At 38.7% G+C, this 16,520-nt stretch overlaps 1 protein-coding gene across 1 annotated transcript in view; it reads left to right on the top strand.

Moving 5' to 3' along the window:
* Nucleotides 1-16,520, top strand: part of THSD7B (thrombospondin type 1 domain containing 7B) — a 911,067-nt gene that overhangs the window by 648,940 nt on the left and 245,607 nt on the right. Inside the window, exon 14 of the mRNA XM_015475729.2 lies at nt 1,076-1,254. Coding sequence (XP_015331215.2) covers nt 1,076-1,254 — 179 coding nt within the window. The remainder of the gene's footprint in view (nt 1-1,075; nt 1,255-16,520) is intronic.

Here is a 16,520-nt window from a genome sequence, read left to right as displayed (position 1 = left end):
AGTGGTCATTTATGGATGTGAGAGTTAGACTGTGAAGAAAGCTGAGCACCAAAGAATTGATGCTTTTGAACTGTGGTGTTGGAGAAGACTCTTGAGCATCACTTGGACTGCAAGGAGATCCAACCAGTCCATTCTGAAGGAGATCAGCCCTGGGTGTTCTTTGGAAGGAATGATGCTAAAGCTGAAACTCCAGTCCTTTGGCCACCTCATGTGAAGAGTTGACTCATTGGAAAAGACTCTGATGCTGGGAGGGATTGGGGGCAGGAGGAGAAGGGGACAACAGAGGATGAGATGGCTGGATGGCATCACTGCCTTGATGGACGTGAGTCTGAGTGAACTCCTGGAGTTGGTGATGGACAGGGAGGCCTGGCATGCTGTGATTCATGGGGTCGCAAAGAGTCGGACACAACTGAGGGACTGAACTGAACGGAATGATCTGTAGATGTGATGGTTAATCAGAGAAAAATTGTAGCAAGAAGTGGGTTGAGGACAGAATAAGAGCTAGGAAAGCTAGAACATCTGCAACTGTATTTCAACCTTCACCTCTTGATTCCAGTCCAGTATCTCATGTACAGCCTTTCACGATTCCTCTTTTCTTTCAGTAGTATCCTGCTCTTCCTAATCTGTGGTTCAGTCTTTGCCCTCCTCCTTCATTCAAGTCACACTACAGCAGTGAGAATCAAGATCTTTCTTTGTGAAAGCTTTGCAGATCGAAGGCACTGAGATTGACTATATTATGCTCTCTGTTCCCAGAAAAGGGAATGTAGATCCATTGCAGGGGGAGATAGTGCCATCATTAACCCTGAGCTGCTTCATTTCTTCTTATTAGAAAGGAAGACTTTGCACTTTTCCCTTCTTCCTTCCTCAATCCCAAATTTGCCTATGAAGTAAGCAGATGGCACAAGTTTGGAATGGAGAAGTAACCATATGTATCTCTCTTGGAAATCTTTTGTCTGTTTATTGAAACCCCTGCAGCAATATTGTTAGGTAATATGATCTCTAATAAAGTAAACAAAGTAAATTTGATCAGTACATTTTGATCAGACTTTCTTCACTTCTTTTATATCTTTTCCAGGCTATATTCAAGAAGAATGTGTCATTCCTTGCCCATTTGATTGCAAGTTAAGCGACTGGTCAAGTTGGGGGTCTTGCAGTTCATCTTGTGGGATTGGAGTGAGAATTAGATCTAAATGGCTGAAAGAAAAACCATACAATGGAGGTCGCCCATGTCCCAAATTGGATCTCAAGAATCAGGTAAAGTACATGAAACAACAAATACAGAGCAGAAAAAGTATCTCCTTTATTATTTCCTGTTGAAATTGAAGTCATTATCTTGTTCTAAGTAGCTCATAAAAAGTTATTAGACGTTCAGAAGAGTGGATAAGAGGGTAGAAATTAATATAATAGAATTAGTTAATAGAAGCTTTGTCCACTCCTAGGCAATGCTGAGAACGACTTGGTAATATTAGCTATAATGATGTTTACAAAAATTAAATCCAGTTGGTTTTTAAATTATCTTGAAATGTTATTTGATTAATTATATTATAAAAGGTTTCTGTGTGTGTGTGTGTATGTAATAATGTTGGGAGAATATCAATTACTTTATGGCTATAGATATAATTAGTGGTCTTATCTGCATACTCCAAAACTGGTGTTCTGTTTTTCCTTTACCTAACTCTTCATCGTAATTTTCTTTGTTCCTAATCTTGTCAGTGTTTTCACAGCTCTTTCTGTCTCTTCTGAGCTATTTTTCTACCTTTCCCCCTAAATCAAAGCCGTTTTCATAAATGGAACCTAAAGCATACACTGTCATGCAGATATCAAATGAAATTTCCATCTTAAGCAAAATTGATTAGAATATTTCATTTAACTTTACCCATATAACAGAAACTAAGATTTAATGAAGAATTATGATACAGAACTCAAATTTCTCCCATTGTTGCATACTGTTATTATACATGGACTGATATATATATTTTAATTAATTGATTAGGTGAAGTACAAGATGACAGTTGTTAATAAGTTCTTTATTCTTAAGTGACATGCGTCTTAAACATGGGCCTGCAGATCCTTTATGACTCTGAAACTTTTAGCAGAATAGCTACACAGGCTTCTATTACTAAGTCTATTTATTTCTTCCCTCTAATCCCCATTTTGATCAGACTTTATATAGAGATTGTTTAATGGAGGGGAAATCCAATGTCTAGTTAATTAATATAAATAACATATCTAGTACTATTTCTATTTAGATATCATTTGTCATTTCAAGACTGACATCTCTAGCTTTTTTTTGTAAGTTTTGATAAAAGATACATAACTTGCTGAAAATGAAAAATTATTATAATGGCAAAAAATGTTTGTGTTCTAAGACAGGGCAAAGTATTAAGCTAGTCTTTTTTTTTTTAAAGTTATGTAGAGTAAAATGATGATCCTGGTTGCTTCCTTCAAAGCAAATATAAAGCATATTGGGGAAAAAACAATTCAGAGTATTGCAAAATCCACACAAATTTTGTCAAAAAAAAAAAAAGAAAAAACTTCTCAAGTACAACAGTTTGGGAAAGGGAAGGTTGGGATATGATTAATGAAAATAGGAGGGAAACAACCCAAGTAGGGGGAGTTTGAGGAGAGAAACCTCCTCAGTATGAAGAAAGGTATGACCCAAGTTGATGATCAGAAAGAGGACTTTGAAATGAATCCTCTGTCTGAAGACTAGTTTACCCTCCCTAGGGGATTTTCCAGGGATTTAAAGAAGGAAATAACTGCTAGGCATTTGTAATTATAAATAATGTGTGATAATTCTTTTGTCTCCTCAAAACCATAAAAGAAAACAAAGCCTTTATAAAACTAGTGTTAAACACTAGTTTTAATACACTACTTTTATGAACTAGAAAATTATCCAGGGAGTAAAAGGACTTCATTTGAGCGCAGATCCCAAAACTGTATTCTTACTGTGTGTATGCAAATGTATCAAAAACTGTCTATCAAATTTGAGACTATGGATAAGATAAAGTACTTGTATGCCTATTAGGACTTAAAGGAAACTTGTTCTAAACACTTAGTTCAGTTCAGTTCAGTCGCTCAGTCGTGTCCAACTCTTTGTAACCCCATGAATTGCAGCACACCAGGCCTCCCTCTCCATCAACAACTCGCAGAGTCTACCCAAACCCATGTCCATTGATTCAGTGATGCCATCCAGCCATCTCATCCTCTGTCGTCCCCTTCTCCTCCTGCCCCCAATCTCTCCCAGCATCAGAGTCTTTTCCAATGAGTCAACTCTTCACATGAGGTGGCCAAAGTACTGGAGTTTCAGCTTCAACATCAGTCCTTCCAAAGAAATCCTAGGACTGACCTCCTTTAGGATAGACTGGTTGGATCTCCTTGCAGTCCAAGAGACTCTCAATCTTCTCCAACACCATAGTTCAAAGGCATCAATACTTTGGCACTCAGCCTTCTTCACCATCCAACTCTCACATCCATGCATGACCACTGGAAAAACCATAGCCTTGACTAGACGGATCTTTGTTGGCAAAGTAAAGTCTCTGCTTTTCAATATGCTATCTAGGTTGGTCATAACTTTCCTTCCAAGGAGTAAGCATCTTTTAATTTCATGGCTGCAATCACCATCTGCAGTGATTTAGAAGCCACCCAAAATAAAGTCTGACACTGTTTCCACTGTTTCCCCATCTATTTGCCATGAAGTGGTGGGACAGGATGCCATGATCTTCATTGTCTGAATGTTGAGCTTTAAGCCAACTTTTTCATTCTCCTCTTTCACTCTCACCAAGAGGTTTTTTAGTTCCTCTTCACTTTCTGCCATAAGGGTGGTGTCATCTGCATATCTGAGGTTATTGATATTTCTCCCAGCAATCTTGATTCCAGCTTGTGCTTCTTCCAGCCCAGCATTTCTCATGATGTACTCTGCATATAAGTTAAATAAGAAGGGTGATAATATACAGCCTTGACGTACTCCTTTTCCTATTTGGAACCAGTCTGTTCCATGTCCAGTTGTAACTGTTGCTTCCTGACCTGCATACGGGTTTCTCAAGAGACAGGTCAGATGGTCTGGTATTCCCATCTCTTTCAGAACTTTCCACAGTTTATTGTGATCCACACAGTCAAAGGCTTTGGCATAGTCAATAAAGCAGAAATAGATGTTTTTCTGGAACTCTCTTGCTTTTTTGATGATCCAGCGGATGTTGGCAATTTGATCTCTGGTTCCTCTGCATTTTCTAAATCCACCTAGAACATCTGGAAGTTCATGGTTCAGGTATTGCTGAAGCCTGGCTTGGAACGTTTTGAGCATTAATTTGCTAAAGTGTGAGATGAGTGCAATTTTGAGGTAGTTTGAAAATTCTTTGGCATTGCCTTTCTTTGGGATTGGAATGAAAACTGACTTTTTCCAGTCTTGTGGCCACTGCTGAGTATTCCAAATTTGCTGGCATATTGAGTGCAGCACTTTCACAGCATCATCTTTCAGGATTTGAAAGAGCTCAACTGGAATTCCATCACCTCCACTAGCTTTGTTCATAGTGATGCTTTCCAAGGCCCACTTGACTTCACATTCCAGGATGTCTGGCTCTAGGTGAGTAACTGATGTTAAAACTTGTGCCCTTAAATAGTACACATTAGAAATTAATCCTATGTTCAAGAATCTTAGATAAATTCCATATGTGAAGGCTAAGCAAAGATAGGTTTGTCTGCAGGAGGTGTTTCTAGCTTTTGCATTCGGGAAGGAAGTGGGTAGCATTCCAAAGACATTGGTTGTGATGCTCAGAATTGAATCCTGAGATTTAGTTATCAGAAATCAAATTTAACATGGCATGTACTCTGATGCAAAGAGGTTTCAGGTATTTATAATACATGTGGTTTAAACTTGAAAAACTTCACCCTAATCCATACTTGATATTTTAACATAATTGATCAAGATAGTAAAAAATAAGCCCTCCCTCTCACTTGTAAGTCTATGAATGGCAAGGAAAAATGCTACTGTAAAAAATACTAAACGTAAAGGAAATTGTCACTAGAGGCCTTTCTTTTCTAAAGCATGCTGCTGCTGCTGCTGCTAAGTCGCTTCAGTCGTGTCTGACTTTGTGCGACCCCATAGACAGCAGCCCACCAGGCTGCCCTGTCCCTGGGATTCTCCAGGCAAGAACACTGGAGTGGGTTGCCATTTCCTTCTCCAATGCATGAAGGTGAAAAGTGAACGTGAAGTCGCTCAGTCATGTCTGACTCTTAGCGACTCCATGGACTGCAGCCCACCAGGCTCCTCCGTCCATGGGATTTTCCAGGCAAGAGTACCGGAGTGGGGTGCCATTGCCTTCTCCGTTTCTAAAGCGTACTTTTACTTAAAGTGTATTTGTGGAAAGCTGTCTATAGATTTCATTATATTTTTGCTCTTATGTATTGCAGACACCCCCTTTGTGTGTGTGTGTGTGTGTGTGTGTGTTATTTGTTGAAATTTGTTGAAGTTATCCACATTTTCTTAATTCATCTGAAAATAAATTGTCTGGAATTTTCATTATTTACGAAATATTCCCCAGCTTCTATTATTTCTGGCAGTTCTTCTATAGAAGAGCTTGCTATTTGTTTCTCTATGCTGGAAATTAGATCCAGTAGAGGTACACTGAGGCTGTTTTGTAAAGTTCAATTTTACTACTGGCCTTAGGTTATTGGTCTTCTTTCCAATTGGTTTTTAGGTCTCAATTTATTGTCCTATTTTTGGAACCAGAGTAATACTCTCTCATGTATTCACCCATAAGAAAGAGCTTAAAAAATATAACCAAATTATAGCAGTGAGAAAAGTTCATATCTTTGGTACCTGTGCATAAAGAAGATTCAGTATATGATGGATTGAACCTAACATATCATTTGAAAAATATTGAATTTTCTTATGTGTGTGTATTGTATATACTTATTGTACACACATATGTATACCTACATATATACGTATATTATGTGCAAGCTGTGTAAATGTTAGTACACGTGCATGCACTTAGTCACTTTCCTCCTTTGTTCCGTTTCAAAACATGGGGTCTTTCCAAGGGCGAGGGCTGTCTTTCTGCTTTTGTAACTCATTCTAGCCCCTGGTCCACCATCCAGTGAATTGTAAGATTACATCCATTGGATGCTTTATTTGAAAAGAAGCTGTCTCTCTGGATGAGTGGGTGGCTAGCTCTATAGAAAGAATAAAATACGTATTAGAACTCTGGTCTCTTAAGCTGTGATTTGTCATTCGAATTCTCAAAAAACTTGAGCTCTTCAGGAAGAAATAAGAACTCCAAATTGTCCTAAGGATTCATTAACGATTTGCCTGGAAAAGTCCTGTGTTTGTATCTCCATTGAAATTTAACTCAGTGATATAAATGAAAGAGTTGATATTATGTACACAAGCTCATAAACTGCTCTGAGTCAGTTTGTGAAGTTGATATTTATAATCTCTCATAAAAAGCCTCCCTTTTCAACTAAAACTTATCAATATGATAGCTCTTTCTCCAGAAGCACCAAAGTGACAGCAATCCTTTGATGGCTTTCTGCTAAGTGTATGTGTGATGCTAAATAGCTCCAGCATGCAGCTTACCCAAAGCTTTCGTATAGCTAGAAAACTTCTAAATAGTTTATTGAATTATCAGGTCAGTTGCCTGATGTCCTTGCCTCTACTGTTCAAAATCAAATAGATAATGTATTTTAATTTTTTACAATCTATAATGTAGTGAGTGGATTTAAGTGCACTTGTACTGTATCTTTTTGCTGTATTTTTTCTTTTGTAATTCTGCTTAATAGAAGATTAAATATGAGGACATTAAAGTTCCATTGGATTAACATTTCCCTTTATGAGTTCTTTACACAATCGAAAGCAAGGGAGGGGCAGGAAATTCCATGTTGTTTATATGTTGCAAATCTATGTGTTCAGTGTGCGTGAGCAGAAATCTTACATTGGGATTCATTATCTATACTTTAAAAAAAATCTACCCTATCTATTTAAACACATTTTTTAAAGAGTTTTGATTATGTTTGCACATGAATGAGAGGATATAAATTAAATGAATGTTTTCTAGAAACAATTTCTATTTTAAATGTGTGTCTTTACTCCAAAGAGAAGTGGCCTAAATTTGTAAATGATGAGTATAATTCATTTTATTTTTCATAGCTAGGTAATACTATTTTAAAGAATACTTTCTTTCCAAAGATAAACAGTTGTATTTTAGCAGGAGCATTTCTCCCTTAGAAGGCAACTTCAGATGAGAAAAGTTTTCCGTAGAGAAGTAGCTTATGTACATTTTAATATTGCTTCATTAATTGTTAGTAGCATGTTGGGATGTGGAAAGAGGATAACTGTCATTCAATCTGAATGTTTGTTTACCCAGAAAAATATGGCTACACTTAATGCTTAATTTGATGTAACCAACTTTGGCCTCTTGGTTTCTTTGGATCTGCCCAACTTCCACTCATCCTAAGCTAGTCCAAATCATTCTTGGCAGAGTTCTGCTCACTCTGGAATTGGCAGGAGCCCCAGACTGTAATGGAGCAAGAAGTCATCTTCTTGAGCATTAATATAGAAGGCCCACACTTATCCATGATCAAGTACATTCAGGTGTACTGTTCTTGCATAGGGAGGTATGGCTTGGTGATTAATTATACCTTTGATAAGAACTCGTTGTAATTATGAAATATCATAGGTCAAAAAATTAAGAGATGCAGCATGATTTATTTCTTAGGGTTACTTGGGAGGATTTAATAAAGACAGATACTACTAAAACATTTCACCTCTCCCTGACATAGTAATTATTATAGCAAAACTCAGGTACATGTCACCCCATCTCACAGACAGAGCGAAATGATTCCTGAAGGCTGGTGTTCACCCATTCATATCCGTTGTGGCTGTCTGCCAATCCACGTGCTGTGCTTTCTACTTGTGACAAACCACTAACTGAGCTGAGTAGAGCTTGCAGGAAAGGCAATCTTTCATTTTTGTTCTTGCTGTGTCGCCATTTCCAAGCAAAAAATAAAAGAAAAAAAATCATATTTTCCTTCTCAAGAGCTTCCTCTCCCCGCTACACTTGTCTCTACATATACCCTATTGTTGATCATTCCAGAAGGACTGTCCCTCAGACTTGTTGAAATCTTAAGCAACTTTGATCATGTTTCTTGAGAACTGCCAGTGTCACTCATGAGAAGCAATTGTCCTCTACATGTTGTCCACTCTCTTGCATTTTACTGTGTTTTTTAATACTGGGTATTGCCGCTCTGCACATACTCAAACTCATTTTTAGTTTTTATGAAAGAGATTCCTATGTACCTCTAGATAGTTCTCTACTAATGTGGCTTGGCAAATTTCCCCAATGCTGTTGCTAGGCAGGGTTTCCAGGATTGGCAGGAGATAGCTATAAAATTGTGAAATGGGCAAATTTTGTCAAATTTTGTCTTTGGAACCCTTTCAAATGTGCTGTTACACCTCATATTATTCCTAGTCCTTTAACTCCTGAAGTTCTGAAATATATTAGGTAATATTAGCCTCACATTGGAGATGGCAATGGCAACCTACTCCAGTACTCTTGCCTGGAAAATCCCATGGATGGAGGAGCCTGGTAGGCTGCAGTCTATGGGTTCTCAAAGAGTCAGGCAAGACAGAGCACCTTCACTTTCACTTTTCACTTTTATGCATTGGAGAAGGAGATGGCAACCCACTCCAGTGTTCTTGCCTGGAAAACTCCATGGATGGAGGAGCCTGGTAGGCTACAGTCCATGGGGTCTCGAAGAGTCACACAAGACTGAGCGCCTTCACTTTCACTTTTCACTTTCATGCATTGGAGAAGGAGATGGCAACCCACTCCAGTATTCGTGCCTGAAGAATCCCAGGGACAGAGGAGCCCGGTGGGCTGCTGTCTATGGGGTCGCACAGAGTCAGACACACCTGAAGCAACTTAGCAGCAGCAGCCTCACATCATCTGTATTGGAAATTTTGCAAAACTGTCTTCTTAACAAAGTACTCAGGTAGAAGTGCTTAGGTACTTTTCTAGAAAAAAGTATTGGCAGAATCTACCTTTCAGATCTTCCCTGAATCATCCTACCTTTTAAGTTTTAAATGCAAATCGGAAATGTCCCTCCTCCTGTCATACATTAAAAATATGACTTTAACCACAAGCATTAAGAAAGTTAAGCCATGTACTGATGGGAGTTTTGCTGCATGTGCATGCTCAGTCACGTCTGACTCTTTGCAACCCTGCCAGGCTCCTCTGTCCATTGGATTTCCCAGTCAAGAATACTGGAGTGGGTTGCCGTTTCTTCCTCCAGGGCCTCTTCCCAATCCAGGGATCAAATCTGAGTCTCTTGCCTTTCCTGCATTGGCAGGTGGATTCTTAACCACTGAACTACCTGGAAGCTCTTCTAAACATAGCCTACTTAAGACTCATTTCAAAGAAAGATTCTAAATGGCACATTAATTTTCCAGTTCTTTTTTTTAAAACTGAGATATAATTGACATATAACTCTGTGTAAGTTTAAGATGTACAATGTATGGATTTGATACATTTACACATTGTAATTTGATTGCCACTATAGAATTAGTTAAAACACCTCTCATATCACATAATCATCATTTCCTTTTTTGTGGTGAGAATAATTAAAACCTAGTCTCTTAGTCACTTGGAACTTTATAGTACAGCATCGTGAACTATAATCACTATGCTGTGAATTTGATCTCCAGGATTTATTTATCTACTAATTGTAAGCTTGTGCCCTCTAGATTTTTCAAGCTTTATCCCTTGATTAAATTACCAGAAAAGCCAATTACCAAGGTCTTGACTAGATCCTTTGATCAATCCATGCAAAAACACTCTTTCAACCAAGATTTAGTTTTTTCTGCATGACTTAATGCTAGGCTGAATGAAGCACAAGCTGGAATCAAAATTGCCAGGAGAAATATCCATAACCTCTGATACTCAGATAGCACCACCCTTAGGGCAGAAAGTGAAGAGGAACTAAAGAGCCTCTTGATGAAAGTAAAAGAGGAAAGCGAGAAAGCTGGCTTAAGACTCAACATTCAAATAACTAAGATCATGGCATCCAGTCCCATCACTTCATGACAAATAGATGAGTAACAATGGAAACAGTGACAGACTTTCTTTTCTTGACTTCCAAAATCACTGTAGATGGTGACTGCAGCTATAAAATTAAAAGATGCTTGCTCCTTGGAAGAAAAGCTATAACAAACGTAGATAGCATATTAAAAAGCAGAGACATTACTTTGCCAACAAATGTCCATCTATTCAAAGCTATGGTTTGTTCAGTAGTCATGTATGGATTGAGAGTTGAACCATAAAGAAGGCTGAGTGCCGAAGGATTGATGCTTTTGAACTGTGGTGTTGGAGGAGATTCTTGAGAGTTCCTTGGACTGCAAGGAGATCAAAGCAGTCAATCCTAAAGAAAATCAATTCTGAATATTCATTGGAAAGTCTGATGCTAAAGCTGAAGTTCCAGTACCTTGGCCATCTGATTTGAAGAGCTGACTCATTAGAAAAGACCCTGATGCTGGGAAAAACTGAAGGCAGGAGGAGAAAGGGACAGCAGAGGACAAAGTGACTCAGTGACATCGCTGACTCAATGGACATGAGTTTGAGCGCGCTCCCGGAGATGAAGAAGGACAGGGAAGCCTGGCGTGCTGCAATCCATGGGTCTCAAAGAGTTGGACATTACTGAGCATCTGAACAGCAAAAACAACATGACTTAAGAGTCAAGATAAAAATAGTCTCTCTGAGAAGCTTATCTAAATCTTTTGTAATATAGAGTTTGCTTCATAATCTTTACTGATCATGAGAGTAGAAAAATCACCATGGGTGGAGGAAAGGTTGGTATAAAACACTTTCCCGGGCCCCTGCTCTGCAAACTGTGGCCAGCACAAGAGTAAGTTCAAGAAGGCATGTTTGTTAACAAAGCTTTGTCTTTGCTCCTTTTTCTGATCAGGCACATTGATGAACAGTGCTGAATTAAGAATCTTGTCACTGAGGTGATAATTTTTGCTGAAGTCAGCTCTGGAAAAGATTTTCCCAGCAGTTGCCTTAGCATGCCCTTTCTAATAATATCTACAGTGAACACAACCACTAGTTTTTTCCTACTCCAAGCAAATTTGGGAGTACTCTCCCATTTCACAGAGGAATAGACTAGGGCTTAGAGGGGATGATAAGTTGCTCAGGTTGACCCACTGATGTGTGAGGCAAACGTGATAACCACTTCACTATGGAAATGATGTTTATAAGGGGTTAAAAGTCATTCAGGTCTGAGGTCAAGTGCTACCCTGCCCCATTCTAGCTGTGAGAACATGAGAAAATTATTTAACCTTACTAAATCTCAGTAAGGTTATTTAACCTTACTGAGTTTCAGTTTCATAATTTGTTAGATGAGTATAACAATAACAGCTACCTTTTAAGATTATTGTGTTAATTAATATAAAATGAAAGTAAATATAAACTTCCTGTTATGTTGTTTGGCAAAGACTTAAATACTTGATAAATATTAGTATTATTTTTTCTTGGTCTCTGACACATAATTTCCATTTCCAGTTTAGTTTGTTTTCACTTGTATTATTTGATATTACATTTTTTCCTAGTGGCAAAAAGAGATGTAACTTATTACATATTTGTAACTAATTTCCTATGACCTTGAGGTTCTTTGGATCTTTACTTACATAAATGTTATTAAGGCGTGTAACAGAAAGATACACAAATCAATATGAATAGAGCTCCATGACTTTTCACAAAGTGAATCTTCCCATTCAATCACCACCCACATCAAGAAGTAATACTTTATCAATATCTCTCATGCCCCCTTTTGAACTCTAGTTCCTTCTCTACCATCTTCTTCTCACCAAATGGAACTATTATTTGGACTTCTAACAGGATAAATTAGTTTTATAATTTTTAAAGAAACTTTACACAATGGATTCTGCACTATGTACTCTTTTTCTGTCTGCCTTTTTCTCCTCTGCATATTTGTGAGATTTGTCCATATTGTGATGGATAGCAATAATTTTGTTCATTTCCATTGCTTTATGTAGTGTCCTTGTGTATGTCCCATTATTAGGTTGTATACCACATTTTATCTGTTCTCATTAATGGATGGACATTTGAATTATTTCCAATTTAGGGTTATTACAACGAACATTGTTGCAGCCATTCTTGCACATGTCTTTGGTGCTTACGTGTATGCATTTCTATTGGACAGACCTAAAAGTAGAATTCCTAGGTCACATGCTATGCACATACACAACTTTAGTAGATAATTGGCACTTCATTTTAACTTATACACTGCCACAGATCATTCTGAATATAGGTAGCACATAATTCTAGATAATGACTTGAAATATGACCTGTCTGACATCATGTAAAGAGATGTGAAAGCCATACGGATGTATTATTTATCTCATCACCTTCCATATCACAGCACATCAGTGATTGCTGTCTCCTACCACATATATGTCTCTTCCCAAAGAGATCAAATGTGTGAGCACTGCCTTCTTGCTGCCATACCCATCATGCTTCCTCTGCTTCTTTCTTGTTATCTTCAGGACAAAACACAAACTACATGATATAGTTTATAAGACATTTCATGATCTTGACCCAACCATATTCTATGAGCCCAGAGTCATGGCCTTTACCATGAGCAAGTGACCTCTTTGAGATTAACTGAACATGTGGTCTTTTCCTGTGTGAGGGAACTTACCCGGAGGCTGTGCAAATACCTCTGAATAGGTGGAAACATATATCGCATGGATCCATGGTTTGGAGTGGTATGATAAGATGGTAGATATATTTTGCTTTGTAGTTCTCAACAGATATCATATGTGAATTCTCATGCTGTATAATTAGGGACATTGGAAAGAGACATATAAACTTGCATTGTGGCAGGTACAATTATATAAGTGCATCCTGTGGATAGGGACTTCTAAGCAATAGTAATTTATTAATGAGCCATGGTAGCTTTCAAAAAGAGAAGAGGTAAAAATAAAATTGAATATAGGGTAATTATAAATACTTTGGAAGATAACTTTAATTCTCTGCACCTGTGCCATTAGTCATTCATTCAGCATATGCGTCTCTAGAATGACAAGCCAGGAGGAGTTTGCTATTCTGCTTTTCAGTCCCTCAGTCATCTCTGACTCCTTTGCGACTTTATGGACTGTAGCCCACCAGGCTCCTCTATCCATGGGATTTCCCAGGCAGGAATACTGGAGTGAGTTGTCATTTCCTCCTCCAATTTCTACTCCACTGCGCCACAAGTTTCCACTGGGAGCCTGCATTCGTGGAAACTCAAGAGAGAGGTTCAATGGGTTGAAATTATGGACAATCAGGCCATAGATACTTTCCATTTTGAAAAATACATGAAACCAACATGGATTCAATCAGAAAAATTTCCTGCTTCTCCTCTGTATTAGGATGCTTTGCAGCTAACCAAAACTTCAATCCAAACTGGCTGAAACAATAAGGAAATGCATTACCTCATATAACAAGAAACCCAGTGGTTCTGTGGGCTCCAGGGTTGATTGGTTTTGTGGCTCAGCAATGCCATCAAGGACATAGTGGTTTTTTTTTCAGTTTCTCTGCTTTTTCATCATCAGTGTTGGTATGAAGTCAGCTGAAGAATGAAAGATAAACCTCAGGATGACAGCACAATCAGCAGTGTCAGGCATAGCCTCCTGATGCAACAATGACTAGAAGAATAAGAATTCTCTCTGCTGCTGCTGCTAAGTCGCTTCAGTTGTGTCTGACTCTGTGTGACCCCATAGATGGAAGCCCACCAGGCTCCCCCGTCCCTGGGATTCTCCAGGCAAGAACACTGAAGTGGGTTGTCATTTCCTTCTCCAATGCATGAAAGTGAAAAGTGAAAGTGAAGTCATTCAGTCGTGTCTGACTCTTTGCGACCCCATAGACTGCAGCTCACCAGGCTCCTCCGTCCATGGGAGTTTCCAAGCAAGAGTACTGTAGTGGGGTGCCATCGCCTTCTCTGAATTCTCTCTAGAGAATCTTAAAACCAGTAAAGTTTTCCAGAACCTCCTTCACTCCCCTAAAGGACTATAACTCACATCTCAGTCACTGAAGTTGGATATTGACAGAGCTTGCTAAAATTCAGACTCTCATTCAGTTGATCTGGTTGCTGTTGTTGTTTTAGTCGCTCAGTCATGTCCGACTCTTTTGCAACCCCATGGACTTTAGCCTGCCAGGCTCCTCTGTCCATGGGATTTCCCAAGCAAGAATACTGGAGTGAGTAGCCATTCCCTCCTCCAGGGGATCTTCCTGACCCAAGGATAGAACCTGCATTGCAAGAGGATTCTTTACCCCTGAACTACCAGGCAAGGCCAGTAGGTCCTATGGGGAAGAGAAAAAAGGCTGCAAATTTAAAAGGCTCCCAGGTGGTGGCAAGGCTGCTAGTTTGCAGATTATACCTTGAGATGCTAATATGTGTGACCTGGAAGTTCTCCCTTAGGCTAATCATCTGGGGTGGAATGCATGATGAAAGAGTGAACCAAAATGTCCACTGTATACTCTTAATTTTACTCTTTTTGACATTTAACTTCATAAGAATATAATTTGCTTTAAATAACATTTTGAGCCTTAAAGCTAGATGAAAAATTTAAGTAATGTTTTTTATTGAATATTTGAAAGTCTATTGTGTTAAGAAATATGAGGTAATACTTAGTCCCTATGAAGATATGAATTGCCTTGACTTGGTCTATTTCTTGATACTTTTTTTTTTGACAAGGACATCATGGTTCCATTTTGTAAATTATTTGGCATAACCAACCTACCTGTGCCTCACTCTATATGATAAATAAGCAGACAACTACCAGATAAGTAATGCATTCATATACCATGTGTCTCTCCTATTTTCCCTGCTCTGTGTAGCCCACACAACCCTTTCTTGGGCTAATTATCAATAATTTAAAGTCATGTTGGAATTATACACATAATGGGAAGAGTTCAAAAGAACTCTAATGAAGGAAACCAAGGGCAATATCTTTAGATTCCTGTAGAACATTCCAATCCAAGTAAACCTTCTATAGACTATTCAACATTGCAACACCATTTGGTAATGAGAGTAACAGTAGCAGATGGTAAGAATAAGTAGAGCTGAATATCATTTTGTACGAGGTGAAATAAGAGCCCATATTTATAGAAAAGAAATCTCAGTGAAACTGTTCATTTAAAGAGATTTATATATTTAGATTGAGATATATAGCTGCTTTAAAACATTTTAACAGCCCCTGAGGGATGATACATTCAGAATAGGTACAGGTGGAATCTTAAAAAATCCAAACAATGAGACATCAGACACTTAGAATGTGGTTTAATATGTGCATCCCCATGTAGTTATTTGTAATCTTCTTTGTTTGTTTGTCTGTCTGTCCCATTTCATCCTGAGACTTTTGGCTTCTACCAAGTAGATATTGTTTTCTATTGCCATCATAACTGTTCCAAGACTGAGCACTCACAACAGTCTTACTACATTCCATGTGTTCTCCTAACAACATAAAGGAAAACAAGGAAAGAAAAATATTTTAGAAGCAAATGGATTTTTTATATGTGTATAGAATATCCTATTTTTATTTTTGGCTGCATCAGGTCTTAGTTGCAGCATGAGGGCAGTTCATTGTGATGTGTGGGCTTCTCTCTAGTTGCAGCATGCAGGCTCTCAGTTGTGGAGCATGGGCTCAGGAATTGGCCCGGGACATTTGGAATCTTAGTTCCCCAACCAGGAATTGAACCCACATCCCCTGATTGGAAGGCAGATTCTTAACCACTGGACCACACAGGGAAATCCCTGTGTGTATAATTTCTGACATGGTGAAAGTTTAACCCTCCTGCTGCTGCTGCTGCTAAGTCGCTTCAGTCCTGTCCTACTCTGTGCGACCCCATAGACGGCAGCCCACCAGGCTCCTCTGTCCCTGGGATTCTCCAGGCAAGAGCACTAGAATGGGTTGCCATTTCCTTCTCCAGTGCAAGAAAGTGAAAAGTGAAAGTAAAGTCGCTCAGTCGTGTCTGACTCTTCGCAACCCCATGGACTGTAGCATACCAGGCTCCTCCGTCCATGGGATTTTCCAGGCGAGGTAAATTATGAGCCATTGGAGGGTAGGCTGACTGCTATAAACTTGGTGTATATTTCCACCCAGCGTATATATTTTGATCCCTTATTCCTAATGTGATAGAGCATTTGGAGATGGGGCTTTGGAAGATGATTAGGTTGTAAGGGTGGAGTGCTCTTGAATGGAATTTGTGCCCTTATAAAAATTACCCTGGGAGCTCCCTAGACCCTTTCTCCAAGTGAGCAAACAGAAAACATGTCTGTCTGTGGACCAGGAAGTGGGCTTTCTCCAGACATTAAACTTGTTACCACCTTGATCTTAAACTCTTAGCCCCCAAAACTGTGAGAAATAAATCTCTGCTATTTAAAAGTCACCCAGCCTATGGTATTTTTATTATAACAGCTCAAACTAAGATAGTGGTGCATGTATATTTCGATACTTCATGTTC

The sequence above is a fragment of the Bos taurus genome, chromosome 2 (assembly GCF_002263795.3).
Source record: "Bos taurus isolate L1 Dominette 01449 registration number 42190680 breed Hereford chromosome 2, ARS-UCD2.0, whole genome shotgun sequence".
NCBI classification, from domain to species: domain Eukaryota; kingdom Metazoa; phylum Chordata; class Mammalia; order Artiodactyla; family Bovidae; genus Bos; species Bos taurus.
Note: the sequence above shows the minus strand (reverse complement) of the source record. Positions and strands in the feature narration are given on the sequence as shown.